The sequence below is a fragment of the Trichechus manatus genome, unplaced genomic scaffold (genome assembly GCF_000243295.1).
Source record: "Trichechus manatus latirostris isolate Lorelei unplaced genomic scaffold, TriManLat1.0 scaffold00073, whole genome shotgun sequence".
Classification (NCBI taxonomy): domain Eukaryota; kingdom Metazoa; phylum Chordata; class Mammalia; order Sirenia; family Trichechidae; genus Trichechus; species Trichechus manatus.
This window is the reverse complement of record NW_004444009.1, coordinates 10424930-10452466: the sequence shown is the minus strand read 5'-3', so window position 1 is coordinate 10452466 and position 27537 is coordinate 10424930. Positions and strand designations below refer to the sequence as shown.

The following is a 27537-nucleotide window of genomic DNA, read 5'->3' as shown; positions in this document are numbered from 1 at the left end:
AATCAAGATTATACTGCGGCAGTACCATGTATATCAGGGACGTACCTTAATAGACACAGTGAAAGATCCAGTGCTGGTTTTGTTTGTTTGTTTGTTTGTTTGTTTTAATATGGGGGCATAGGTTTTTTAAATTAGGAGACATTGTGTATGCAGAAATGAATTAAATGCTAGAAATAATTGAGAAGAAGCAAACCAGATTAACAGAAAAATCTTGACCCAAATGTGTCTTAAATTGTTCTCTCATGTTATTTAATAGTAATTACCATATACTAGCTCTGAAGCGCCCTTGTTAAATGATAAGAGACATTCCTAACCTTTTATTCAAAGGTAAGAAACTTAATCAAAACCTTTGAAAATTAATCTAAATATCCTGAATGAGTTTAACAGAATATTCTCATCTGGGAAGAATGAATGCATGTATGTATTCCCTCAACAAAGGAGGAATTGCTTTTAGTATGTTCAGGGCTGTTATGATTCAGCAAATTAAATATTTGTCTTGTTTGATATTTGTAAGAAATAATAATCTTTAAATATAATTATTAAATCCAAATGAATATAAAATGAAAATTGACAAATTGATATTTGTATATTATGCTTATCTGGTAAGCTTTTTTTCCCAAGTCAAATGATCAAAATCTTTGATAACATAGAAATGTGCTGTTGCCTTTGCCAATGGTTTTGATTATCTCTTGGGTAGTGAGGTCTTTTTAGACAAGAAGGCCACTAAAATCTTAGTAAAAAAAGGACACTTTCGAGAAAGTGTTGTCAACCAAACCAATTTGCAAAAATCTTGCTAAAATTAATGCAGATGTGTAAAGCAAGAAGATTGTATGACATGGATGAATTATTACTATAGTATCAGGTCACTGCTCATGATACTAGTTTCCATTTTCCAAAAGCAGTTGCTATGGTAACACTTGAAACGGGAACTGTCACTGATGCTGTGTGGATGATTATGTGGCCTATGTCAGGAAAATGAAAGAAAGCAGCTTTTAGGTGGGTTTCATGTTGTATCATTGGAAATCAGTATTTCCAAAAACAAACATTTTGGATAATCATATTGTCATTCTAATGCCATACAATAATACCAGGCATTCAGATTAACAAAAAAGTGAAAGATTATTACTCAGTGTGATAGATCCTAACCACTTTTTATATTCAAGATATTTGTTTTCTTGCACTACAAAAATTAGAGTCCAGTGTTCACCATAAAACAAAGCAGTATGGAGAAATTGACTAAAATAAGGTGAATTATTTAAATATATGTATATGGTCTTTGTGTTTATTTGTTTAAGTAATGTTTTACTATGTTGATGGTTTCACCTACTGTAGATACTAGATTTCCATATAAGATAGTGTCATTAGGTGTTGGACTTTATACTCAGACAACCTTGGATTCAAACCCCAATTATGTCTTTTAACAGCTGTCTTATCTTGGGCAAATTATTTGCCCTGCAAGAGCTCCAGCTTCCTCTGTAAAAAGGGGATATTGATAATACTCCCTGTGTCATATTGAGTGTGAGGATTAAAGGAGATAATGCTTGTGAACCCCTTAGCCTGGACTTTCAAATAAAAGTTAGCTGCTATTGTAGTTGCTGCTGCTGCTATTGTTATCATCATTATTATTTAGAAAACTGTTTGCCACTGTCTCTTGGCCTTTTTTTTAAAAGGAAAGTTTATCAATACTTGAGTAACAAGATAGGAAAGAAAGCCCAATTAACATGTAAGATTGAGGCAACAGCTAATGTGTGGCAGGAAATGAGTGTTGCAGTTCATTAATTATCAGCCTGCATGGTAAATTAGGCTTAGATTGTTGATGAATTTTATATAAGGTACTTGAGATTTTCAGTCATGGTGCGAAACCAGAATTGATAATTTCACTGAAAAGCTAGTTAATAATCTCAGTAAATGCTGAGCCCTGAAGCATTCTTCCTGGAACTCCATCCATCTCTTGCATATAGAAGGAAATGTCCTGGAGTGAGACTGGATGAACAGACACTGAGCAATATGCTGCCAACTGTGTAACAGAGAAGGTTTGGTTTAGAAGAGTTAGCATAAGGGAAACAGCAAGAAACGTGTCAGTCAGAATAGATCATTCATTATGGACCTTATCTCTGAATGCTGCTCAGCGTAGATTTTTTTTGTTTTTTCTTCTGATTAAATGGTATTTTCTGGTAACATTTGTCACAAGGAAAGTTTCTAGTAGCATCTCTGGTACCAGTTATAAAATTCTGAGAATCTCTACTGTTGACTTTTTCAATACCAGGGATGCAGGCCTAGCAGCCTCACTACCTTGGACCTAGTTTGTTATAAGTGCTGAATCAATGGAGTACTTAGAAAAGGCCTCTATTTAAGATGAAAAGGACTTAGCTAGTTTTGGGTTTGCCGGTACTTGAGAACTTTTAGTGTTGCTCTTTCATATGCTTTTTAGTTCTGGTTTCAAAGGATTTCTTTGAGAAGAGGACACTTCTAGTTAGTGTCCCTTGTTTCCTGGAAAATAAATGTTAAAAGGAACTGAAGTGATGTCAGCAGCTGGACAAGCCAGGCTGTGAGACAAATTGAGGCCAAAAATGAATGAAGACTGTTAAGGTATCCTTATAACAAATGCCTGTAGGCTTTGTACTCCAACAAAGCAAGGCAGGACTTCAGACTTCTTAGGTATGTGTAGTACAAGGAGTTACCTTGAAAACTTCCCACTGCATCCAGAGAATGTTCAGAAGTTACCTTTTTGCTGATCTGTTTACTATTTTTAACTGTTTTGGTGCCACTGCTATAAATGCCAATGAAGACAGTAACAATCCGACTACTTTTACCTTCCCTTACCCAGACGACCAACCCTTCAGGAAGTTTTGTACCAAGATTTGCCAATTCCTTATTACAGCATTGCCCACATGATGAGAAAGGAGACCACCAAGACTTCAGAGATTAATTCTATTTGATACTTTCTCAAGTCTGAACAAACCCCTTTGAGTGTGCCAAGGTGCTGAATGATTTTCTTCTCAGGGAATCTAGAATGAACACTATCTACAAGTAACTCTTTTCTAAGAAGAATAACCAAGGTATTGATTTAGAAGGCCACCACAGGGCCACCATGTGACTCACCGTATGTTTCTGATGTGCCACCTGTTGTACCATTAGAGAATCTACTCAGAATTCTTGGCAGAGCACGCAGCCCATACTGCACTGGCATTTTTCTAATTACTTTGCTTGTAAGGAAAGTGGTATAATAAGTGCTTGATATAATTCAGAGCTAAATAGCACTTGCTTCTAACATTGACTTCCTCTATTTTAAGATAAAATCTCTCACTGTATAATCCTGGAAGAGCCAAGAAATGGCACTGTCTATGGGAACATAAATCATGGCCAAGAATAACTTTTCCAGTCCAAATGAAGGCCTAGTAAAATGTAACACACCTAGATATGACTCAGAAACACTACTAAGAAGCCCATTTTACTGTGGAAATTAAACACCATTCACAGTGCCATTTAAAAATATTAATTATCCCTATTCATAACAATCAGTAGTCAGCAGGAGTACAAGTGCCTGATAAATTTCCTGACCCAGCCTAGGAAATTCTCAGCAAACAAGAAGGAACATTTGTTTCTTAATACAGATGCCCCTTATTGCCCAATAGAAGATATTTTGGCAAGATTTCCTGTATGTCTAAGAACTCATTTTAAATCATAATAAAAGCAAAATTTCTTAATAGTTTGTCTAGGAAAGCCTCTAGCATTATGAGCTCGAGATACAGTAGTACTGCAAGGAGTGTCTCTGCAAATGTATTAGACGCAGCTTTTGCGTTGAAGGTAGGATTGTATCCATGAGCCAAAGAGTCTTCACTTGAAACATTTAACATTCCAATTCCACTCAGCTTTTCTGATTCAAAAAGACCAAAATCATAAATAAAAGGAACTATTTCCACACAGGACTAAGTATGATGCGTTTTAATGGTCAGTCATTTCACTGTACTTGGAGTTCTGACCAAGTCCTAAACTTGAACTTCAACTGCATTTATTTACAAGGTTCCTTGTGGGAATAAGTGCCCCTTCAAAAGTCAAGCAGACATTATGCTAAGGAGATTCTTCAATAGAACCAAAGATGATCTCATTGTAGCAGTTTCTAAAATGGCTAAAAACTTGATACCGCCTAAATGACCAACAACAAACCATGACACATCAAATTAGTGAGATACTTTCAGTGTCTGTGTGCTCAGTAGCCCTTAAACAGGATAATTGAGATGACCACATAAATATTGGGAAGAGGTTTTTGGTAAGTGAAAAACAGCAAAGAGATTTATATGCTATGATTCTAACTATGTAAAGAGTATGTATGTATGTGGGCAATAAGTGAAAGGTAACATGACTGCCACTTGAGTGTGCAGGCACCCGGTGGTCACCGGTCTCGCCATGGAGCGGAAAGTGCTTGCACTCCAGGCCCAAAATAAAAGAACCAAGGTCAAGAAGGACAAAGCCCAAAGGAAGTCTGAAACTCAGCATCGAGGTTCTGCTCCCCACTCTGAGAGTGATCTACCAGAGCAGGAAGAGGAGATCCTGGGATCCGATGATGATGAGCAGGAGGATCCCAATGATTATTATAAAGGAGGGTTATGAATCTTGATAGAATGATCATGTGTGGAGCTTTTTTGGTGTATTTTTTAAGAATTTTCTTTGATGTTACGATGTTGAATTTATGATGTTGATGATGATGATAACTCTAACACTAGCAGATCTCTTAAGTAATTTGGAAAACCTGGGTTTTTTTCTCATAGTTATTCCTCATAAGATTGGTCGAGTCATAGAAGGAAGTCCTGCTGGTCGCTGTGGAAAACTGAAGGTTGGAGATCAGATCTCTGCAGTTAATGGGCAGTCTATTATTGACCTGTCCCATGACAACATTGTTCAGCTGATCAAAGATGCCGGTGTCACCGTCACACTGACGGTCATTGCTGAAGAAGGTAAGGAACCAGCAGGCCTGCCTTCCCCAGGATGGTCCCAGAGACACCGAGCCTGCAGAAGGCAGGGGCTTCCTCCAAGATGGCCAGAATCATGCAGTGATAGAGCCATTTATAGACCTGGAATCTCATTCTTTGCCTTCTGTATTTAGTGAACTTAAAAGAAAGTTTCTTACAAAGTTGTCAGCAACTCCAGAAAAATAATCCAGCTAGTGAGTGGTGGCCGTTTATTTAAGTGCTGGAGTTTAGAAGCAAGCACCCAGCATTTACGGAGATTGGCAATACTGTTCAGATCTTATTTTCTTGAAATAATGTCTTAAGTCTCTGCTTGTGTGAGAGAAAATCCTGTAGACAGTTCAAAGGAAGTCACTGTGGATATCAAACCTTTTATGTCAGGCCCATGCCGCGGTGTGCCTTTCCTTGAGGGCAGGGCTTTGTTCAGGGCAGCTGCTTTATAAATGGGAAAAAGAGAGTCTGTAGCAATGGCCAGTAAATAGGGCATAAAACACATACTGGCAGCCCTGGAGTCTTACAGACGCATTAAGTGTCTTGCCTTGCTTTCAAGCTGCCTTTTGATCGTTAAGGATTTCTAATTAGGAGCCATTTTGAATAACATCAGTCCATGGTCTTTGTTTATGAATTACAAGGTATCCATTATAGAATGCTCATCTCATTTTTCCAAATTTTGTAAAACTAATGAGAAACCAAAAACAACAGCATGGTGAAGGGTCAGTCTTCCGTGTTAAACTTCCTGGTACTGTGATGTGCATTCATGTCCCATTTGCTCCCATGACACTCTAATCTGGGCAGTTTCCAGGTCTTTTATAGTTCCTCTTGATTTGTCCTTTCTTTTCTGCTCCTACTGCATTGCTCTCATGCATTTATATCTAAGGTATTACATAAATCTCCATTCCACCCAAGATACTGTAGGTGTATTTCCACGTGGACAGGACAGTTAACCTGGCTGCTCTCTGAGGCCCTTTCCAGTTCCAGGCCGGACCCTGGAATGCTTTCGCATCTCAGCCTCTGCTCTTTCCCTTCTCCAGTCTGGACCAGGCGCTAGTGATTCTCCTTTCTAAAATACTCTGTAGAAGCCGCTAGTGCTTCCCCACTCTGCAGGCGAAGTGTTTTATGATTTTGCTCTCAGCCTGCTTTGTATTGTTATTGATTTTGTTTTTGTTGTTGGTTTGTGACTTTGGAGAGAACCCATGTGTTGTAGAGTAGAACTGCTCTATAGGGTTTTCTTGGCTGTAATCTCTACAGAAGCAGATCACCAGGCCTGTTTCTTCCACGGTGCCACTGGGTTGGTTGGAACCACCAAAATTTTGGTTACCAGCCAAGTGCAAACCATTTATAACACCCAGGGATCTTTCAGCCTGCCTTTTAAGTTTACCTCCCAGTATTCTCTTCAGACCCTCTCCGGAGCTAGGCTTCTTTCTTCATTGGCCTCTGTGCACATGGGCTTCCTCACCTGAACTCCCTGTTATGGACTGAATTGTGTCACCTAAAAATAAGTGTTGTAAATCCTGACCGCTATACTGTGGAGATAATGTTATGTTAATGAGGTGACATCAGTGTAGGGTGTGTCTTAAACCTAACCACTTTTGAGATATGAAGAGCAGATTAGGCACAGAGACAAGCAAGCATGGATGGGGAAAAGATAGATGCCATGTGGCAATCTCCAAGAAGAACACTAGAGAAGCTGAGACAAGGATTTTTTCCCAGAGCAGAAAGAGAGCTAGCGCCCTGGATTCAGGCTTCCAGCCTCCTAAACGGTGAGAAGATAAATTCTGTTCATTAAAGCCACCCACTTGTATTTCTGTTACAGCAGCACTAAGAAACTGAGACACTCCTATAGTACCTCTAGTCTCTGCAATCCATTTGGCTTTTTTGTGTGTGTGTGTGCTTTAGGTGAAAGTTTACAGAACAAATTAGTTTCTCATTAAACAATTAATACACGTATTGTTTTGTGACACTATTTGACAACCTTGCAGTGCGTCAGCATTCTCCCCTTCTTGACCTTGGTTTCCTCATTACCAGCTTTCCTATCCCCTCCTGCCTCCTCACCCTTGTCTCTGGGCTGGTGTGCCCATTTAACTCATATACATGGTTGACCTACATGTGTTATCGTTTGTTTATGGGCCCGTCTAATCTTTAGCTGAAGGGCGAACCTCAGAAATGACTTCAGTACTGAGTTTAAACGGTGTCCGGGGGCCATACTCTTGGGGTTTCTCCAGTCTCTGTCAGACCAGTAAGTCTGTTTTTTTTTTTTTTTTTGTGAGTTTGAATTTTGTTCTACGTTTTTTTCTCCAGCTCTGTCCAGGAGCCTCTATTGTGATCCCTGTCAGAGCAGTCGGTGGTGGTAGCCGGGCACCATCTAGTTCTGCTGGACTCAGTCTGGTGGAGGCTGTGGTAGTTGTGGTTCATTAGTCCTTTGGACTAATTTTTCCCTGTGTCTCTGGTTTTCTTCATTCTCCCTTGCTGCAGGCAGGGTGGGACCAGTAGATATATCTTAGATGGCTGCTTATAAGCTTTTAAGACTTCAGACGCTACTCACCAAAGTAGGACGTACAACATTTGGCATTACTCTTATGTAAGATGACCATCTCCCTATTTAAATGATCTTATTTAAATTGGTCTGTTCTTTGAAGACAAAGTTTATCCTTATATTCTGACAGCATCTTATACATTAAAAACAAACCAGACCCATTGCCATCTAATCAATTCCGATTCATAGCGACCTTGTAAGACAGAGTAGAACTGCCCTATAGGGTTTCCAAGGAGCAGCTGGCGGATTTGAACTGCCAACCTTTTGGTTAGCAGCGGAACACTTATACATTAGTAGAGACTTAAAAAATATTCTTTGATTAACTATGACACTTAATAGGTATTCAGTAAGTATTTTTTGAGTGAAGGAAGTGAAAGTCAGGAGATTTTAGTTCTGAGAGCTTCTGTGCCATTACCTAGCAAAGGTAATATAAACCCATAGGAAAAGTAAGGCTTTTGACAGACAGACATTAGTTCAAATCCTAACACCAACACCTGTTAGCTAGTTGTATGGCCTTAAACAAGCTACTTAACCTTTCTAAACCTCAGGATTTTTTGATCTGTAGAACGGAAGTAATAATGTTTATTTCAGGATCATTGTGAGGATTAAAGGTGAAATAGTACATAATCTTCATAAATACACTAATATACTCATCTAATGATTAAAAAAAAAAAAAAAAAAAAAAAACAGTCACCATCTAGTTGACTCCTACTCATGGCAACCCCATGTGTGTACAACTGTGCTGTATAGAATTTTCAGTGGCTGGTTTTTTTGGAAGCAGATCACCAGGCCTTTCTTCCAAGGCACCTCTGGCTGGACTCAAACCTGCAGTTTTCAGTTAGTAGTGAGCATACTAACTGTTTGAAATGTTTCCCCACATCTTTGCAAGGCTGGCTCCCTCTCTTTAAATCCCACATCCTAAGGAAACAATAATGATATTTAGTAAGCACTTACTATGTGGCAGGTACTATCCTAAATACTTTGTATATAACTCACTTAATACTCAAAATAATGCTGTGAGACAGGCACTGTTATTTTCTCATTCTGTAGATGAGGAAACAGGCACCGAGTGGTTCAAGAACTTGCCTGTGGTCATAAAGCTAGTATGTGGCAGAACCGGGAATTTAATCAGGCAGTCTGACTCCGGAACCTGTGCTCCTAACTGCTATGCCTTCCCTAACCGTAGCATCTAAAATAACTTTTCCCTGCCTGCTCTAATCTTCTACCCTGCTTTATTTTTCTTCGAAGCACTTTAGTTATCTCTATCTGAAATTATGTATTTGTTCACTTGTTTATCGCCCATCTCCCCCACTAGAATGTGAGGTCATAAGATTTGTGAAGTTAGAGATTTTTGTCAGGCTCAGCACTAAGTCTCAAGGGCCTAAAGTAATGTTTGTTAGGCACATAGTAAATGGTCAATAAAAAATTTTTTTGAATGATTTTTATGACTTAAGTGTGATTTTGATCACATTTCTTTATCTTAGTTTCTTAACATGGCCTCTGTGGGTTGCTCCCAAGCCTTAACATGCGTTCTGTGACCCAAAAGAGAAGCAGTCCTCAGTGCCACAGGAAATAACATTTCCAGGTTGTTCTGAGAATGATGTATATCATGCGCTTATATAACCATGCCTGGCACATAGCAGGTACTAAGTGATGGGAACTGCTAGAAGTAGTGGCACTAGCAGTAGTATAGATCAGTGCTTTTCAAGCCATCTAGAAAAGAGGACCAGTGGGTTTTTTCCAGTCCATTGCAGACCAATATTTCTGTGAAATACAATAAAAATTAAATGAAAAATGAAACAAAGGTAAACATAAAATTACTGTGTCAAATTGTTTAGAATTTTCTAAATGCTTACTCTCAGCATCTGTAGTACATATTGCTCACTGGCAGTGAACAAACCACACTTTGAGTAGCCCTGGGATGGACAGTTTGGTGATAGAAAGACAATGTCTTTCTCTTTGTATGAATTGGTTTTGTTTTGTTTGTTTTTTCCACAGTTACCCTTTATTATTGATAGTGTTTTTTCTGAAAAGTTATACAAAATTTCTCGATGATTTTTCTCAGAGTAAAGGTGACCTTTGTCATTCTGGCCCAGATACTTCTGAACAGACTCTTGAGATTTCCTGTATAATGATAGCCATTGTTCTGGAGAAATAGAAGAATGGAAGGAAACTCCCTAGCAGATGTGTATTTTAAAGTATATTTCATATGTAGGCACAGCCCCTTACAATGAAATCACAATGGCTATGTAAAATGACTTTTCAGTGATTCCGTATTATTTTATTATACTGTAGGTTTTTGTTAAACTATAGAAACATTCAGAATCTCTTATTTTTCTTAGGAAAAAATAGAAGGTCTTCATTCTGTCCATAAAAATTACATTTATGGAGTTTGTAAGTCTTCCAAGTTTCTCACTGAATTCAATATAAGATCTATCAACTGACTAGAGTCAAATGAATATTTATAGCTCTAAAGCTATTTTCAGAAATCACACATTCAGATCAATACCTCAGAGCTGCATTACTTTCCTTCGGATACTGCTTTCCATAAGCCATTCACTATAAATAGGTAAAAGACATTTACCTGAAAAAACTGTTGTTCCATCTAACCTTTTTCCCCCCTTTGCTGTGTACCATTTAACATTCGTGCTTATTTTGCCAAGGAAATAGTTAGCCAAGACACCAAGCCAAGTGTCAGGTCTCTTATAAATCTTTCCAGTCATACTCAGGATTTGGAACCATTTCTGTGTCATGGTCTTCCCCACAGTACTGCCACCTCTTCCGCCACCATGTGTCTTGTTCTCAAGTATAGAACATAAAATGACTATGCCTAGTTGTTCTTTGCTTGTTGTATAGAAGCCTCCAAATTGTACTGTGTTTCAAAATTGATTTCTAATTTTTTGTCAGGTCTTGTTCACGTTTAAGTATGAGCATGAGTTACCAAAAGCTACCAAGGACTTGCATTGGGATGATTCTGGTAGTGTTGTCATCTTTTTGTTTTGTACTGTTTCTGATTTATTCTCTTTTGTTTATTTAGTTTATCCGCCTTTTCTCCACTTCCCACTCTCGTTTCTCTCTCTACTCCCTCTGGCAACCAAACCATTTTAGTGTGTTTTATGTGCCTCATTTACTTGTGTGTCTTTTAAAATGCATATTTTTGTGTGTCAGCATTTATTTTTGAGGGTTTTTTTTGTCCAGTCCAGGATACCATATGGCATTTATTTGTCATGTCTACTTTTTTTTAAATTTTAATTGAGATATAATTCACATGCTGTAAAAATCATTAACATGTATAACTCACTGGTTTTTACTGTATTTGCAAGGATGTGCAACCATCACTAATTCCAGAACATTTTCATCACCCAAAAAAGAAACCATGTGCCCATTTGCAGTCACTCCCCATCCTCCCAAAGCCCCCCAGCTCTAATCTTTCTAGATTAGCTCCAGCCCTAAACTACTTTGTCTTTATGGATTTGCCTGTTCTTGACGTTTCGTATAGATAGAATCATACAAGATGTGTCCTTTTGTGTCTGGCTTACTTCACTTAGCATAACGTTTTCAAGGTTCATCCATGTTGTAACGTGTATGAGTACTTCATTCTTTTTTATGATTACATATATTCCATTGTACAAAATTTTGTTAGTCTATTCATCGTTTGATGGACATTTGGGTTATTTCCACTTTTTGGCTATCATGAATGCTGCTATGAGCATTGGTGTACAGGTTTTTGTTTGGGTGTAGGCTTTCATATCTCTTGAGTATATACCTTGGCATGGAATTGCTGAGCCATATGGTAACTATGTTTAACTTTTTGAAGAACTGCCAAACTTTTCCACAGCAGATATATCATTTTACATTCTTAGGTCCCAGTTTCTCCACATCCTTGCCAACACTTGTTATTTGCCTTTTTTAAAAATTTTTATAACCATTCTAATATTCATGAAGTGGTATTTCATTGTGTTTTGGTTTGCCTTTCCCTAATAACTAATAATGTTGAGCATCTTTTCCTGTGTTTATTGGCCATTTTTGTATCCCCTTTGGAGAAATATTTATTCAGATCCTCTCCTCATCTTTAATTAGCTTTTTGTCTTTTTATTAATGAGTTGTAAGAGATCTTTATATATTCTTGTCTTAGTTACATAGTACTGCTGCAATACAAACGCCACAAGTAGTGGCTTTAAAGAAAAAAAGTTCATTTTCTCACAGTTTAGAAGGCTAGAAGTCAGAATTGAGAGCGTGGCTCTAGGGAGAGGTCCTTCCTTGCCTATTCAGCTCTAGTAGCTGCCAGCAATCCTTGTAGATGCATCTGTCTCTATTGTCTGTCTTCCTCTTCTCCCTGGGTGTGTCTCTTGGTCCATTCTGCTCTTTTTATAACTCAGAAGTGATTCGATTTAGAATCCACCCTAGTTGGGTATGATCTAATTAACACAGAAAACCCTCTTTCCAAACAGGATTATATCCACAGGTATAGGGGTTAGGGTTCCAACACATATTTTGGGAGGATACAATTCAATCCATAACAATTTTGGCTACTAGACTCTTATCAGATATGTGGTTTGTAAATATTTTCTCTCATTCTGTGAGTTGTCTGTTTACTTTTTGAGACTATACTTTGATGCACAAAATTTTTAATTTTGATCAAGTCCAATTTATCTGTTTTTTTCTTTGATTGCTTGTGCTTTTGGTAGCACCATGAGCTTTTAAGCATGTTACTGGATGAATATGATCGATTACTTTTACCTGCTTGACAGTTTTTCAAAAAATGTATTTACCACATATTACCTGTCCATTCCCCCATTAACAGTCAACTACGTTGCCTCCAGCTTTCCAGCTTCACGATCTCACAAACAATCCTTTGATAAACATCCTCATATGTGTACCTTATAAAGGAGTGTGAGAATTTTTCAGAGTGAAATTGCTGGGTCAAAGAGTATACATATGCTTATTTTGACTGAGTACTGTCAGATGTCCTTCGTAATTGATACATCCATCTACTCTCCCGCCAGCAAAACATCAAGGGTTCCTATAACTTTTTGTCCTTGCCAATACTTGTCATTATCCAGCTTTCAAATTTGCTAGTTTAAAACATGGAAAGCATGATCTCATGGTTATTTAATTTGCATTTCTCTGATTACCTGTTAATTTGAGCATCTCTTCATGTGCTTGCTTCTTTTTCTTATAAATTGACTGTTCATATCCTTTCCTCATTTTTGAGGGATTTCTGTCTTTTTCTTGTTGATTTTTAGGGATTCCTTGTAAATTATATAGGCATTAGTCTTATATTGGTGGATCCTTGGTGGCAAAGTGGTTAAGAGCTCAGGCTGCTAACCAAAAGATCGGCAGTTCAAATCTACCAGCCACTCTTTGGAAACCCTATGGGGCAGTTCTGCTCTATCCTATAGGGTCACACTGAGTCAGAATCAACTCAACGTCATGCAACAACAGTCTTACATTAATTTTAGAAAATTCAAATGACTTTTCCTGTCATCTGTGTTAACTGTGACCATGGTGCCCTTCATTATACAGAAACTCATATTTAAAATGTGATCAGATTAGTTAATTTTTACCTTATGGTCTTTGTTTTTGGGGTTTTATTTAAGATACGTCAGCCTTTATCCCATGTCACAGAGATTTTCTCTTACATTAAATCTTCTACTAGATTCAAAATTTTTCCTTTTGCAGTTAGGTCTTTAATCCATCACGAGCCTACCTTTGTATATGGTTTTAGGTAGGGATTCAGTTTTAATTTTTTATTCCTATAGTGAGCCAGTTGTCCCAAAACTAGCTATTAAACAGCACTACTTTTCCCCAGTGCCTTGTGTATATTCACTTCTTCTTTATACATGAGCCTCCAAGATCTCTATTCTGTTCTCTTGGTTGATTTGTTCTTAGGCTAATGCTATATATATATATAGGGAGAGAGAGCATTAAATATATATATATTTAAATGTCAATGTGATATGTCTTAATATCTGTTAGGGCAAGTTCTCTCTTTTTAAATCAACTAAATATTCATGGACCTTTTCTATATAAAATTTTAGAGCAAATTATTAAGCTCCTCAAAAATCCAACTGGAAATTTTTGAAGGGTATATTGTTAGGTGCTGTCAAGTCAGCGCCATCTCATAGCGACCCTATGTATAACAGAACGAAACATTGGAGGGTATGTTAAATGTATATTTTAACTTTGGAAGAATTTATATCTTTAAATAGTAGTCATCCCACTGAAGAGGATGGAATGTCTCTCCAAATGTTCAGATCAACTTTTATGTCCTTTAATAGAGTTTTAAGAGTTCTTTCATAGGCTTCTTAATTATTCTTGGTAAAGATGATTCCCAATAAATTGTAATATTTGTCTCCCTGAGGGACTGAATTGCTGGGCGGAGGGCTGTGGGGACCATAGTCTCGGGGAACATCTAGCTCAATTGGCATAACACAGTTTATAAAGAAAATGTTCTACATTCTACCTTGGTGAGTAGGTATGGGGTCTTAAAGGCCTGTGAGCAGCCAACTAAGATACTCCACTGGTCTCACCCCTTCGGCAGCAAGGGAGAATGAAGAAAACAAGATACAAGGGAAAGACTAGTCCAAAGGACTAATGGACCACAACTACCACGGCCTCTACCAGACTGAGCCCGGTAGATGGTGCCCGGCTACCATCACTAACTTCTCTGACTGGGATCACAACAGAGGGTCCCGGACAGAACTGGAGAAAAATGTAGAACAAAATTCTAACTCACAAAAAAAGACCAGACTTACTGGCCTGACAGAGACGGGAGAAACCCCAAGAGTATGGCCCCTGGACACCCTTTTAGCTCAATAATGAAGTCACTCCCGAGATTCACCCTTCAGCCAAAGATTAGACAGCCCCATGAAACAAACGAGACTAATGGGGCACAACAGTCCAGGGACAAGGACTAGAAGGCAGGGGGGGACAGGAAAGCTGGTGATAGGGAACCCAAGGTTGAGAAGGGACAATGTTGACATGTCGTGGAGTTGTTAACCATTGTTGTAAAACGATATGTGTACTAACTGTTCAATGAGAAACTATTTGTTCTGTAAACCTTCATCTGAAGTACAATAAAAAAAAAAAAAAATAAAGGATTTGGCAGTTAAAAAAAATTATAATGTTTGTTACTGTAGTTTAACTGTTGGGATTTTGTTTTTGTCTTCTGATAATAAGCTTTCTGTTAAGTACTTACAAACAGAAACTCAAGAAAAAAAAATTAATTCTCATTGAGGAAAGGTATACTTAACCTATTATTTTACTATTTGGAGAACTTTCAAATAAAATTCAGAGAGAACATAGGCTTGGTTGATATCATAGAGTAAATATTTAAGTTTGAGAAGTATTATAGGTTATAACATGGAAATAGATTGGAAAAGCCATGTAGCATGGGTCGGAAGACTAAAAATTAAAAAAAAAAATGATAGAAAGTGTTATTTAACCTTAAGGAGACAACAAAAAAACATAGAACTAAAAAAGTAAGCACCAATTTGTGATGCATTTTGCCTAGCAGTGACACCCCTTGTCGTTAGGAGAAAGTAGAGGAGAACTTGAAATTGATCAGCTTATTTGTACTGTCCTGCTCTCATATTGTACACCCATTACTCTAGCCAAGCTAATAAAGCCAAAATATTATCTAAATTGGACACATTCAAAGATACAAGCATCTCCCAGTTATCTTCTTGCTAGATGCTAGTTTTTCCCATCAGTTTCCATTCCCGTAATAGTAGCCATGAGTTTACAATGACAGAAGAAAATTCAGCTCCATAGGCACTGGTTTGGAGACAGGTAACTTGAAATTGACATACCGAGTAAACAAAGGTGGAAGGACTTGTGAGAATTTCCAGTGGGTACAGAGAATATAAAGATAAATGGTGTGTGATTCTGTAATCAAGTTCACAGTCTAGCAGGAGAGACAGGTATTCAGCTAGGTCTGACACTGTGATAAACCGTGACAGCATTGTGATCCCAGGGTGCTTAAGGAGCTAGGTAAGATTTCACAGAGGAAGCAACATTTTGGACGGGAGGCAAGAGTGCCCAGGTGAGAAATTTGGATGGTATCCTGTGAGCAACAGTGGTACTATAGATTTTTAACCTGGGCAGCAGCATGTTTCAATCTATATGTTAGAACTTGAATTCTGGAAGCAGAAGGAAGGAGGTTGGTGGCAAGGAGACCAGTTAGGAGGCCAAGGTAAGAAATTTGTTAAGCTAATTAGGAAAAGAAAATTTATAATAGCAACATATTTCCAGATCACCAAAAATAAACAAATAAAAGTTCATCCGCTACCCCTTCTCCCCCTTCCCCAAACACTTGACTTTAAAGAGGAAACACAACCCTCTGGTAAAGTTCTGCAAAGGTTGGTCCTACATCTCTCGGTCTGGTACACATTGTTTAAATCCATGTAGACACACAAGCCCAGCATCCAGAATCAGAGCATTAGAAGTGCTCTGGGGCCACCATGGCTGCACCATCTACCATTACTCTCTCCTCCTGTTGCTTTTTACCCTCTTGCCTGTGTTTTCAGGATCCTCTCTAGCCTCTAGTTACAAGAAATTCTTAAATGAAAATAAGAAGTTATTTCCGTTTTTAGTCCCACAGAACTTTGAAGAACAACTTAATCCAAGCCGTAAAATAGAGATGCATGTAGTAAAGCCTGTAGCTGAGCTTCCTCGATAGAAATTGCTTCTTAAACTTTCATCTCTCTTGCGTCTTCTTTGACAGTCTTTCTCCATCTCCATTATATTCTAAGACTCTACTTACATCAGTTTCCACGTGTTGTTCTGACTTCTACCTTGAACATTTTTGCTAAGTAAGGTAAATATTTCAGATTACAGAAATGAAAAGAAATGCAGCCCCAAATAGGAGATATCATTTTGATGATGATGATGACAGTGATAATGATAATAATTATAATAGTAAAATTGATACAGTGCATACTGTGTGCTAGGCGCTGTTCTAAGCATATACATTTCTAAACTCATTTAATGCTCATAATAACCCCATGAGATAGCTATAATTCCCATTTTATAGATGATAAGATTAGACGCACAGAGAATTTAAGTAATTTTCTCAAGAACACACAGCTAGTAAATGATGGTCTTAAACACTAAATTATTCCCCCTTTCTTTGATATTTTAAATATCCCACGCTTTGAGTTTTGGACAGGGTAAAGTATTCAAAAGTTTCACCTTTAAAAATATGAATTCCAATAGCCTTAAGTATCTCTTTTAACTCTTACCTCCCTTGACTTGCTATCTAGATATACATGCAGGCCGTTGCTGTGCTTAGCTATGAAATCTGCCTTCGAAGAACAGCAGGAGACCCAGAACTGTTGGGAATGATACAGAAACATATGCTGATTTATTTTTTTAAACCTGTGTTTGTATTTTTAGGATATAGAAGCAATAAAATTTTATAAATATCTGTCACCACTCAGGACGATTTCATGTTTGTCTTTGGTAATCAATGTCAGACAAAATAACTACTCCTCTATCAAAGATGCAGTTTCAAAGATGTGTGTAGTTCACCTCTGTGTTCCAGCATTCCTGAGACCTATCTTTGTCATGTGGAGTGGTATGGGGAATGTGCTCTGGAAACCCACAGAATAGGCTACAAGATAGTTCCTGGAGCTGTCGTCTAGGTAAACTGTACTGAGCATGTTCATTTCTGATTTTCATGTTGTACAGATGACCAAAACAAACATGAAAGAGGGGAAGTGTGTGCAGTGGGAACCTGACTCCTATTCTCTTGAAGCGTAAACATTAGTCAAAAGCCACAGGGAAAAGATGTTAATGTGCTAATTCCAGACAACTGACAACAGTGTTGTTCATGCTAAGGTTGCTAAGTTGGCAAAGCAGTGACCATTTGTTACTGTCTCATGTCTGTGGATCTACTTGTCCTTCACATTTTTACATACAAATTCTTTTTCTTTTGTTTCTCGTTTGCACAGAGCATCATGGTCCACCATCAGGAACAAACTCAGCCAGGCAAAGCCCAGCCCTGCAGCACAGGCCCATGGGACAGTCACAGACCAACCACATACCTGGGGACAGGTGGGGCTGTTCTTCTCAGGTTTTGTTTTCTGTGTCTCCTTTTCTCCCCACCCTCCATTACCCACCCACCCCCATTCCCCTGCAATTATACAGAAGCCAGCTGGTGAGGTCAGAATGATAGTTCTTGCATATTCTACCTTCAGATACCTTCCCTATCTGTCTCCCTCCCCCAAGGCCTTTGTCCCTCTTCCCAGCCCCCACCCTTGGGCACAATATAATTATCCAATCATGCCTGACAAGTGGGGATTAGAAAGAAGTGACAGTAGCATCTGGCGCTGCCACTCTTGGTCCGCATACCTTCGGCAGTGAAGCCCCAAACCTTCATAGGTAGCTGTCCCTCAGACTACGTGAGGAGGCATAGCTGTGTGTACATACCTCTTTCCTCTTGTTGAAAATATTAGCCATGAAACAAAAACTAGATTTCTTGAAATTCAGTATTTTCCCAGGCATTGGTTCTATAGGAGAGCCATTTTTCTCTGTAGCAAGGTCAACTTATCTGCCCTCTGGTTCCGTTACTTGAGTATACAATTTCCCTTGATGTAAACTGCATTCCAACGCCCTTTAAAAACAACGAACATGGAGATGTCGACAGACTTGAGGCTGTGCTGGAGTTAATGAGCAGGTTTCTGCCTGGCGTCTCTCTGGTTCTAGATCTCTTCTTTTTAGCGGTTGGTCAGATGGGGAATGGTGAGGTTTGGCTTTTAAAGTAAAACAGAGATCAATCTGCGTTTATTTTAGACTCTTTTTCATTTTTTTCAGTGTAGAGAGTGACTTGATTTCTCTCTCTTGTAGAAGTGCCCTAGAAGGTGAAATTGGAAAAGATGTCTCCACTTACAGACACTCGTGGTCTGACCATAAGCACCTTGCGCAGCCTGACACGGCAATGATTTCAGTTGTAGGCAGTCGGCACAGTCAGGTAAACAACCCCCGCCCCGCCCCCTGCCCCCCCGCCCCAGGTGTGGACTGATATTTTGAATTACTAAATTACTGACACTGGTGAAAATTTATTGCTGATGCAGTTCAGATAAATGTGTTTGCAAAATTAATAATTTTTGAGAACCTGACTATGTGTTCGGCATTCCATTAGCTTCTGTGAGAGGATGTGAAGAGTAAAAGTTTACCCTACAGTTGGAGAAATTTGAACCCGTGGTTAAGTATTTAGACATAAATAGCAGTGTTTTAGCTAATCAAGGTAGAGTTTTGATCTTTTTTTCCCCCTCAGGAAAATTAGTCACAACCTACTTAAGGGAAGCACTTTCCAAAATCCTGTTTTTCTGGTTGTTCCATTGTACATTGACCAACTAGTAGAGAAGACATGTAGTCTGCCGATTAATTTAGGCTGCATCTTTAAAAATTAAGTAGCCCTTCAGCCAAAACTTAAATTCCTTCCTTATGATACAGACCTGCGTAGAAATGCATATCAAGAGTATTAAGTCATTTTTCCGGTTATAAAAGTAGTCTTTTTTCAAAATGTAAGTAAAGCAATCCGTGAAAACTTGTTTTTCTTTCACATTTTTCTCTCTAGAGCCTTGGCTGTTACCCAGTGGAGCTGGAGAGGGGGCCCCGGGGCTTTGGGTTCAGCCTCCGAGGGGGAAAGGAGTACAACATGGGGCTGTTCATCCTGCGTCTTGCTGAGGATGGTCCTGCCATCAAAGATGGCAGAATTCATGTGAGTCAGCTTCTGTCTGCAACCTTTGGTTATGGCTTCAGACTGAGAGCTTTTGAAAGTAGTTGGTTCAAGGGAATGCAGAAACCTGAACCTAAGCAGCAGGCTTTTCCATCACTAGAACCTGAAAGGCCATACGGTATTGCAGTTATGCCACGCTCGCCTTCTTGACTTTGGTCGGTAAGAAAAAGCAATTTTCACTTGCATAGGCAACATTTGTGAGAAAATGGATTAATAAAATATATTTTAATCTTAAAAAAAAGATACCGTCCTTCCTCAATATGACCAGACATGTGTCGAAGTTCAAAGGGGGCAATCAGAGAAGATTACACAGAATAGGTGACATTGGGAGGTGGATAAGATTTCAACAGAGAGAAATTGAGGAGAGAAGACATTCCAGGCTGAAGAAACAAGCAAAGAAGTAAAACGAAAGAAGCATAAATCATATATAGGTAACTGAGGCTGGTCAGTTTGCCTAGAGTTTATTTAGGAAACACATCGAGGAGCAGAGGAAAAGGAGAATATACAAGTAGGGTGGGCCCCATTAGGCAGGTCCTGGGCAGTGGCAAAGGAGCCATGGTGGCAAGTGGTTAGGCACTCAGCTACTACTAACCAGAAGATCAGTGTTTCAAACCCGCCAGCATACGAGATCAGCTGTTAAGAAAAGGCCTATCTAGATGACTGACAAATATTTGTTAAATGAATGGGGGATGAAGAGAAAGGAGGAGTGAAGGATGACTCAGAGGCTTTGCCCCTGCCTATACTATGAAAAAGTGTTAAGGAGGCCAACGGAAGAAGCGATTTGGCCAAGATTGATGATATAGTAAGTTTTAGTCTTGTTGAGGTGAAGCTACCAGCTAGTGGACCAGGTTTAAATGTTTAGCAGGTGATTAGAACTAGTGGTAGCAACCCAGATTGTGACATTACCCAGATGATGATTGAAGCCTTTGTGGTGGGTAAGATCATTAAAATTAGAGAAATTTAGGGAGTAATGGGGCAACAGCAGAACTCTGGGTAAGGCCTGTAATTAGCTGTCCAGAGGAGGTAGAGAAAACTTGGGGGAGAGGGACGAGCAGAGGGGTTGTAGAGTCACAGAACCGGAGCTGGAGAGCATTTATGATAAGGAGAGGGACTGATGGCCAAGTGCCGTTAGTACAGCTAATCAAGTGCTGCTCCATCTAGCCTCAATACACACTCTCATGGAGATAATTTAATAGAGTGGAAAGAACATGGGTTTGGAAATAAAACAGAAAAAGGCTCAAGTTCTAGCTTGCCACCTTGTAGCTGTGTACCACTGGATTACTTCTCTGAACCTCAATTTCCTCATCTGTAGAATTCAGATACAATACATAAAATACATGGATCAGAGTACCAAACCAGTTGCCATCCAGTTGATTCCAGCTCAGAGCAATCCCATGTGTGTCATAATAGAACTGTGTTCCATAGAGTTTCTAATGGCTGCTTTTTTTTTTCAAACTGATTTTAATTTTTTTTATTGTACTTTAGATGAAGGTTTACAGAACAAACTAGTTTCTCGTTAAACGTACACATATTGTTTTATGACACTGGTTAACAACCCTACGACATGTCAAAACTCTCCCTTCTCCACCTTGGGTTCCCTATTAAAGCTTTCCTGTCCCCTCCTGCCTTCTAGTCCTTGCCCCTGGGCTGGTGTGCCCCTTTAGTCTCGTTTTGTCCTATGGGTCTGTCTAATCTTTGGCTAAAAGGTGAGCCTCTGGAGTGACCTCATTACTGGGCCAAAAGGGTGTCCGGGGGCCATACTCTCGAGGTTTCTCCAGTCTCTGTCAGGCCAGTCACTCTGGTTTTTTTTTTTTTTTTAGTTAGAATTTTGTTCTACATTTTTTCCTGCACTGTCCGGGACCGTCTGTTGTGATCCCTGTCAGAGCAGTCAATGGTGGTAGCCAGGCACCATCTAGTTGTACTGGACTCAGTCTGGTGGAGGCCATAATAGTTGTGGTCTGTTAGTCCTTTGGACTAATCTTTTCCTTGTATTTTTAGTTTTCTTCGTTTTCTCTTGCTTCTGAAGGGGTGAGACCAGTGGAGTATCTTAGATGGCCACTCACAGGCTTTTAAGACCCCAGACGCTACTCACCAAGGTAGAATGTAGAACATTTTCTTTATAAACTATGTTATTTGAGCTAGATGTTCCCTGAGACCATGGTCCCCATAGCCCTCAGCCCAGCAATTCAGTCCGTAAGGGAGTTTGGATGTGACTATGGCGCTTCCATGACCTTGTAATGGCTGCTTTTTTAGAAGTAGTTCACCAGGCCTTTCTTCCAAGGGACCTCTGGGTGCACTTGAACCTCCAGCCTTTCAGTTAGCAGCCAAGTGCATTTGTACCACCCAGCAACTTCCATTGACCACAGTAGGACTGAATAATTAATTTCTTTTTCTTTCTTTCTGGCCAAGTAAACTTCTTAAAGTTTAATAAGAGGAATTTGACACACTGTAGGGGATGACATATATTTATTCTTGGTTTTCTTAGTTCTTTTTCTTTCTTTTAAATTTGTTTGGGTATTTAAAAAAATTTTTTAATCTTCCATTGTACATAGTGTTACAAAAGTTCAATTAAATAAAAAACGAGTATGTAAATATAAAATAAATGTTAGTTCCAATTATAACCCTCAGATGTATCATCTCAACAAAGAAAAGGCAAACAGGCCTTAAAGCAGACAAAGTATATTTCTAAAAATGTGTCATTCGTTACAAATGAATAGAAATTTTAGAATTCTGCGATTAAATCAACTTTTATTTGAAAACTAAACTCTGAAGTTTGAAAACAAAAGCAAACAAGCTGCTCTGCCCAGGTCTGCTCTAAAAGATAATAAATCATCTTTTCAGAGAAGAGTAATTTTTATGGCTACTAAATTACCAGAATTTTTGGCTTGGCAAGGATCATGGGAGTTTCACATATAATTGGTGCTGAATAAAATGTGTTATTAATGACTACTTACTCTAGTGGCCACTGCCCAAATGATCAGAGCCGGGAATGTCTAGTTCACACATGCACCATGGAGCCACTTGAGCATCCCTCTCTGCCTGTCCCCTGTCTTGCATCTCTTCTCTTCTCCCTTGCTTTTTCTGTTAGGTCAACAACTGTACTTTGTGTCCTGTATCTATTTTTCTAATGTCTTCAGCACCTGATGTAGTGCTTTGAACATTCACAGTAGATATTCCATAGATATTTGCTGAAAGAGTAGAATAAATGGATGATAACTTGTAGGTACTGAGATAATTATTTTTTAAAAAAAATATTTTAGATTAGCTCCCAGAAATTATTATTGGAAAGACAGGTCTTGGGATTTATAAAGTCATTAGGAAACCATGTAATACTATAATTCAGTAAAACAAGAAAATGTTAACTTGTAACATAGATGGAAAGCCGTTGAGAGCCATTGAGAGAATCTATAAATTTGTTGAGTCTTAAGCTGGCCCTTAAATCTGGTTAAAATCTAGAGAGACAGAGAAGAGAAACAGGGTTTCTAGGCCAAGGACATAGAAAGTCAGCTGAATGGAAAAGATTCATATTAGGGAATAGTGTCTGATATAGTTAAATTTTTAAAATAGGACAGATTTAGAAAATATTAAAGAGTTTTACATCTTCCAGGCAACATGTATTTTTCTAGGAAAAATTTGTTTTTACTTATTTTTAGTCTCACAAAAACTCTGTGAGGTAGATGGCATTATCCTCACTTACAGATTTAAAACTGATGCTCAGAGAGGCTAAGACACCTGCCAGGGTCAGTCAGCCTGTGACAGCCATGCTGTGAGTCAGGTCTGTCATTCTGGAAGTCCAGTCCACGTTTTACTACAGCAGGCTGTGGCTGTGTCCGTTTGGATGATTCCTTGGGTAGTTTATCAACAGGCTGTAAGGTTATACAAGATTTGTGTTAGAAAAATCAATTTAAAATCTTAATACATTTTTAGTGAATGTTGTTTTAAAAAATGTAAGACTGCCTAAAAAGCTAGTGACCTTCTTTTGCAAAGGAACATAATTTTTCTCTATCCCTCTTCCTGTCTCTTTTCTTCTTTTGGTTCTCCTGTTCACATTTGTCTTTCCCTTTCATTTCTCCCTTCTTTCTTCTGTTCCCATAATTTGATTTTTCTACAAAACTGAAACCTTTATTCATTTTTATTAAAAGATACATTTCCCATTATATTCTTAATCACATTTAAATTTTTTAAAGTAATTTAAAAGAATGTTTACATTTTCCTCTCAAAGGTGCCATTTTTTAATCTTTAGTTTTGTGTAGCTCAGTATAGAACTTTCTTCCACTTTTGAGGGCCTGTCTCCCATAAATCTAAGAGTCACTGTCCCTCTTCCTCCTCCCAATTTAAAGTTAATAAAAAATGACCCCTGGTGGCAAATCTGTTCAATTACAAGTTTTATTGCCATTTATTTTTGTTGTACTAAGAGAATAAGATATATACAGGTTTGGACAGTGGATTTAGGCCAAAGAATATAATTAAAATTAATTATAACCTCAGTTATGTTTTACAAGATATTCTCAAAGCATTTTCCCAATGCTATCTACTTTTGCTTTCATTTTCTTTATCGACAGGATTGTATATCTAGTGCTAATTATCATCTAAATTCTTCTTTAATCACTCATTAAGGGAAATCTGGGTATTGGCTTTTGTTTCACATATATTCTGGAAAGTAAGTTTTTTATTGATTATGTTTATTACTTTTCCTCATTCTATTTATTTCCTTTTTTTTAAAAGGTTTTTTCCCTTTTTTATTTTGTATATCAAATCTATCTGTCTTATTCCTGAGACGCTCATCTTTTTTCATAAATATGCAACAAACTTTTTTCATAGTTAAAATTTTTGCATTGTATAGACTGAGGTGCAGGCTACTGTTAAATCTTCTTCATAGTGACTCACTTTAAATCTGGTTTTGGGCAAACCAGAAAACAAATAAATAAAGCAAGAACTAACATTTATTTTTACTTTGTTTATACTAATCATGTTTTATCTCATTAAATCCTCCCAACAGCCCCATAAGGTAGGCACTAATATTGTCCCCATTTAACAGATGAGGAAAATGAGGCCACTCCTCTAGGAAGAGGTGGGACCAGAATGTGAAGCCCAGCTCCCTAACCACTGCCCTGCACTGCAGAGTTGTCCCACTAACCTTTCTCTGTTAAATAATGACTGAGTCCCCTTCGGTTATGTTACTTCTGGATTGCTTTCAGTAAGCTCTTCCAAATATTTGAATTGCTTTGTGGAACTTCAGTAGTATTCCATTGTTCAGTCTTTCTGTTTTGAAGCCAGTACCCTTCAGTTGTTTCTCACCTTGAAATATATTTGAAAATCTAGAAGGATGTCACTGCTATCACTACCATTAATCATCAGGTCCTTTGCAAAAGTTATACTTGACTTTTCCATATTTTTCCTTTTTCTTTTGAAATAATGACAGACATCATTTCTAGTAAATAGTGAGTGATACAGAGGCAACCTAATCTGATCCCTAATTTGTTTGTTTATTTTTTAGGAAAATGATTTTACACTAAAATCATTGAGTATAAACCAGTTACTGGCTTTAAATAAATATTCATATTAGTATATTCTCCATGCTTAGTTTTTTACAGTTTTAATCAGTAAATATTTAATTTTATAGAATGCCTTGTGTAAGTTAGCTTGGACTAAGTTATGCAACAATGACCTGGTTTACAGTAACAAACCTTTGTTTCTCACTCATGTCCATGTTGACTTCATCTCTTCTCCATGTTTTCTTCATTTTTGGTGTAGGCTAAAGGAGCAGCCCCTGTCTCAGTCTCCAGGCACGGGGAAAAGAGCAATAATGAAACTACTGCCTCTTCAGGCTCAGAAGTGACATATCGCTTCTGCTGACATTTCATTAGACAAATCAGCTCTCTTGACTGATGCTGAAGTCAGTAAGGTTGGGAGGTATCGTCTGTTCACTCTCCAACCCTGTGCGTCTTGCTGGACAACACAGAAACCTCAAATTCCCCTCAGAATTACTCATCACATCCCCATTTTGTTCTCTAGAATTGAACCTCTAGCTGAATCTGCTTCTGGTAATTTCCTATTTCCCTCACCTCAGCTATAGGAGGAAGCTGGCCCTATAGTGGTCTCTGTTCAGATCCACTTAATATGTCTGATGTTATCTTGATTTCCTTAATTCTCCCCCACCCAATCCTTCATAGGATGGGCCTATTTACATGTTCTCATGCCCGTCCGCTCCAAGGAACACAGCAGGACCCATCTTCATAAAGAAAAGTCATCAATCCATGCATTCAGCCATCCTGAAGCTGAGCTTATGTGTAGAAGAATGTGCATTTCAAGATCATAGTTTCCAGACTTATTCAGGCATCCGTGAGGTTGTGCTGTAACTGACACAGACTCATGGCTCTGACCTCCTGGCCCCTGTTCCCAGAAAGGCTTCACATTGTTCATGCCGTGGGCCCACAGGTCACTGACTATCAAACAATATTAGTGTTTGTGGTTACAAACTGGCAGCTTGCAGAAATGCTTTGTTTGCCCAGTACCATGTTACCAACTTTTGAATTTGAGTGAGTTCTGGTTATGCAAACTGCATTATATTATTAGCCATGACCCTACAGGCATGTGAGTTTGGGCTCTTGCCTCAGAGCTAGACATTTTCCTCTGAGTAGTACTTTGGCAACATAAGATCAGATTTGATATGTTGTAGGTACACTTTCATTGTTTTTAAAAAACATCTTCACTGTTATGTTTTGGACTTCCTTATGTTGGAGGTGATAGGCTAACTCCTTAAGTTAGGGAAAGGGATGGTCACCTTTTACTTTATTTCTAATTATATCGTAGTGGCTGTGAATGTGATCTATAGAATTCCTACATTTACATATTTACTAAATATACATTCATAAATATTATGTTGTAAAAGACTTCAGTATACCTGAGGAGGAAATGCACTCCCTTTTTATTTAATGTTTAACTTAAGAGTTTGCACTGTCTTTCATCTTCAAATGAGTATCTGTTGTCATTATTCTTTATCTTTTTGTTTATGTGGTTTTTATAGGACACCAAACTCTATTTCCTTTTAAATTAAACTGGAAGATAATCTTAACTAATATAAAATTTTTTCATTATTGGTACTATTAATTTTTACTACTAACCATGAAAAACTGGAACCCTCCTCTGATGGCAAGGGCGTGAGATGCACAGGGGATTTGCTTCTTGGGCTTACCTTTCTTTTCCTCATCCATTCGGCCTTTGTTATGCAGGGAAGTCTGCAGCAGTATTGGAAATCCTATGATATCATTCTTAGTGTATTAATATTTAAGAATATCTTTCATCTTCTTTCAATCTCTTCCATATTTCTACACCTTGTTTGAAGTCTCCTTCAAAATACTAAGTTGAATTATATGACATTGCCATTTCTATAGGTCAAAAAAGTTGAATATCAGCATATTGTATGTTTCAACCTAAATAAGTCAGTTTGGTCAAGGCCCAAGTAATAGTGATAACTCTGTGCTTTTCAACGATTCCCTATCCCACCCCAAGCACTTCACTGGATCTGGAAGACAAGAACTGACTAATTCTTAATATGGCTGATTTTAAAGCCCTTTCTCCACTCTTCTTGGTGGCTTTGAAGTCCTTAAAGGTTCAGAACCAACAAGAATATATGTAGATATTTTAGGAATCTCTTTCTTTGATTAATACTTGAAAGTAAAACTCCTTCATTTTTCATTCCAAGACTATATTTTAGTACAGTTTTAATTATTTACCTGCTTATGGCATCAATGCTATTCAGTTTGTTTTTAATTTCTTCTGAAACTCGTTATTAGCAAATTAGCTCTTTGTTTCTACACCTGTTAGTGTCTCTTGAATTGTAATCATCTATTAGTAAAATTTGTTATGGTTGTTTATTGCAGTGGGGGGTGGGGTGGAAGATGGAGTATCTTCAACATTCCCTATTCTGTAGTCTGGCTAATCCAGCTCTGCTCATTCCACTACTACGTATGATTCTAGCTCCTCACAGTTTCTTTTCACACTAGTTAATATTAACTCATTTAGGCCTTTAGAACTCTTCAGTCATGTTCATTTGTCAACAGACATCTTTTCCAAATTTATTTAGACATTCATCCTTCCTCTCCTTGTTATTATAATACTTTTAATAAACCCTAACTTGTTAAAGATTTTTCTGGTCTGCCCATTGATGTTGAAGTTAATCTTGATGTTTTTGTTGCTCTTTGTTTTAAAAAAAAAGATAAAAAGTTTTCAATGTGTTTAACATGGAGGAGGTTACCTTGTACAGATTCTTCACTTTTCCTGCTACTCCC

General features: G+C 38.1%; 1 protein-coding gene across 1 annotated transcript in view; it reads left to right on the top strand.

Moving 5' to 3' along the window:
* MAGI3 (membrane associated guanylate kinase, WW and PDZ domain containing 3) overlaps positions 1 to 27537 on the top strand; it is a 250383-nt gene that overhangs the window by 216683 nt on the left and 6163 nt on the right. Inside the window, exons 15-18 of the mRNA XM_004380440.3 lie at positions 4770 to 4955; positions 17457 to 17559; positions 18352 to 18475; positions 19085 to 19228. Of these exons, the coding sequence (XP_004380497.1) occupies positions 4770 to 4955; positions 17457 to 17559; positions 18352 to 18475; positions 19085 to 19228 (557 nt within the window). The remainder of the gene's footprint in view (positions 1 to 4769; positions 4956 to 17456; positions 17560 to 18351; positions 18476 to 19084; positions 19229 to 27537) is intronic.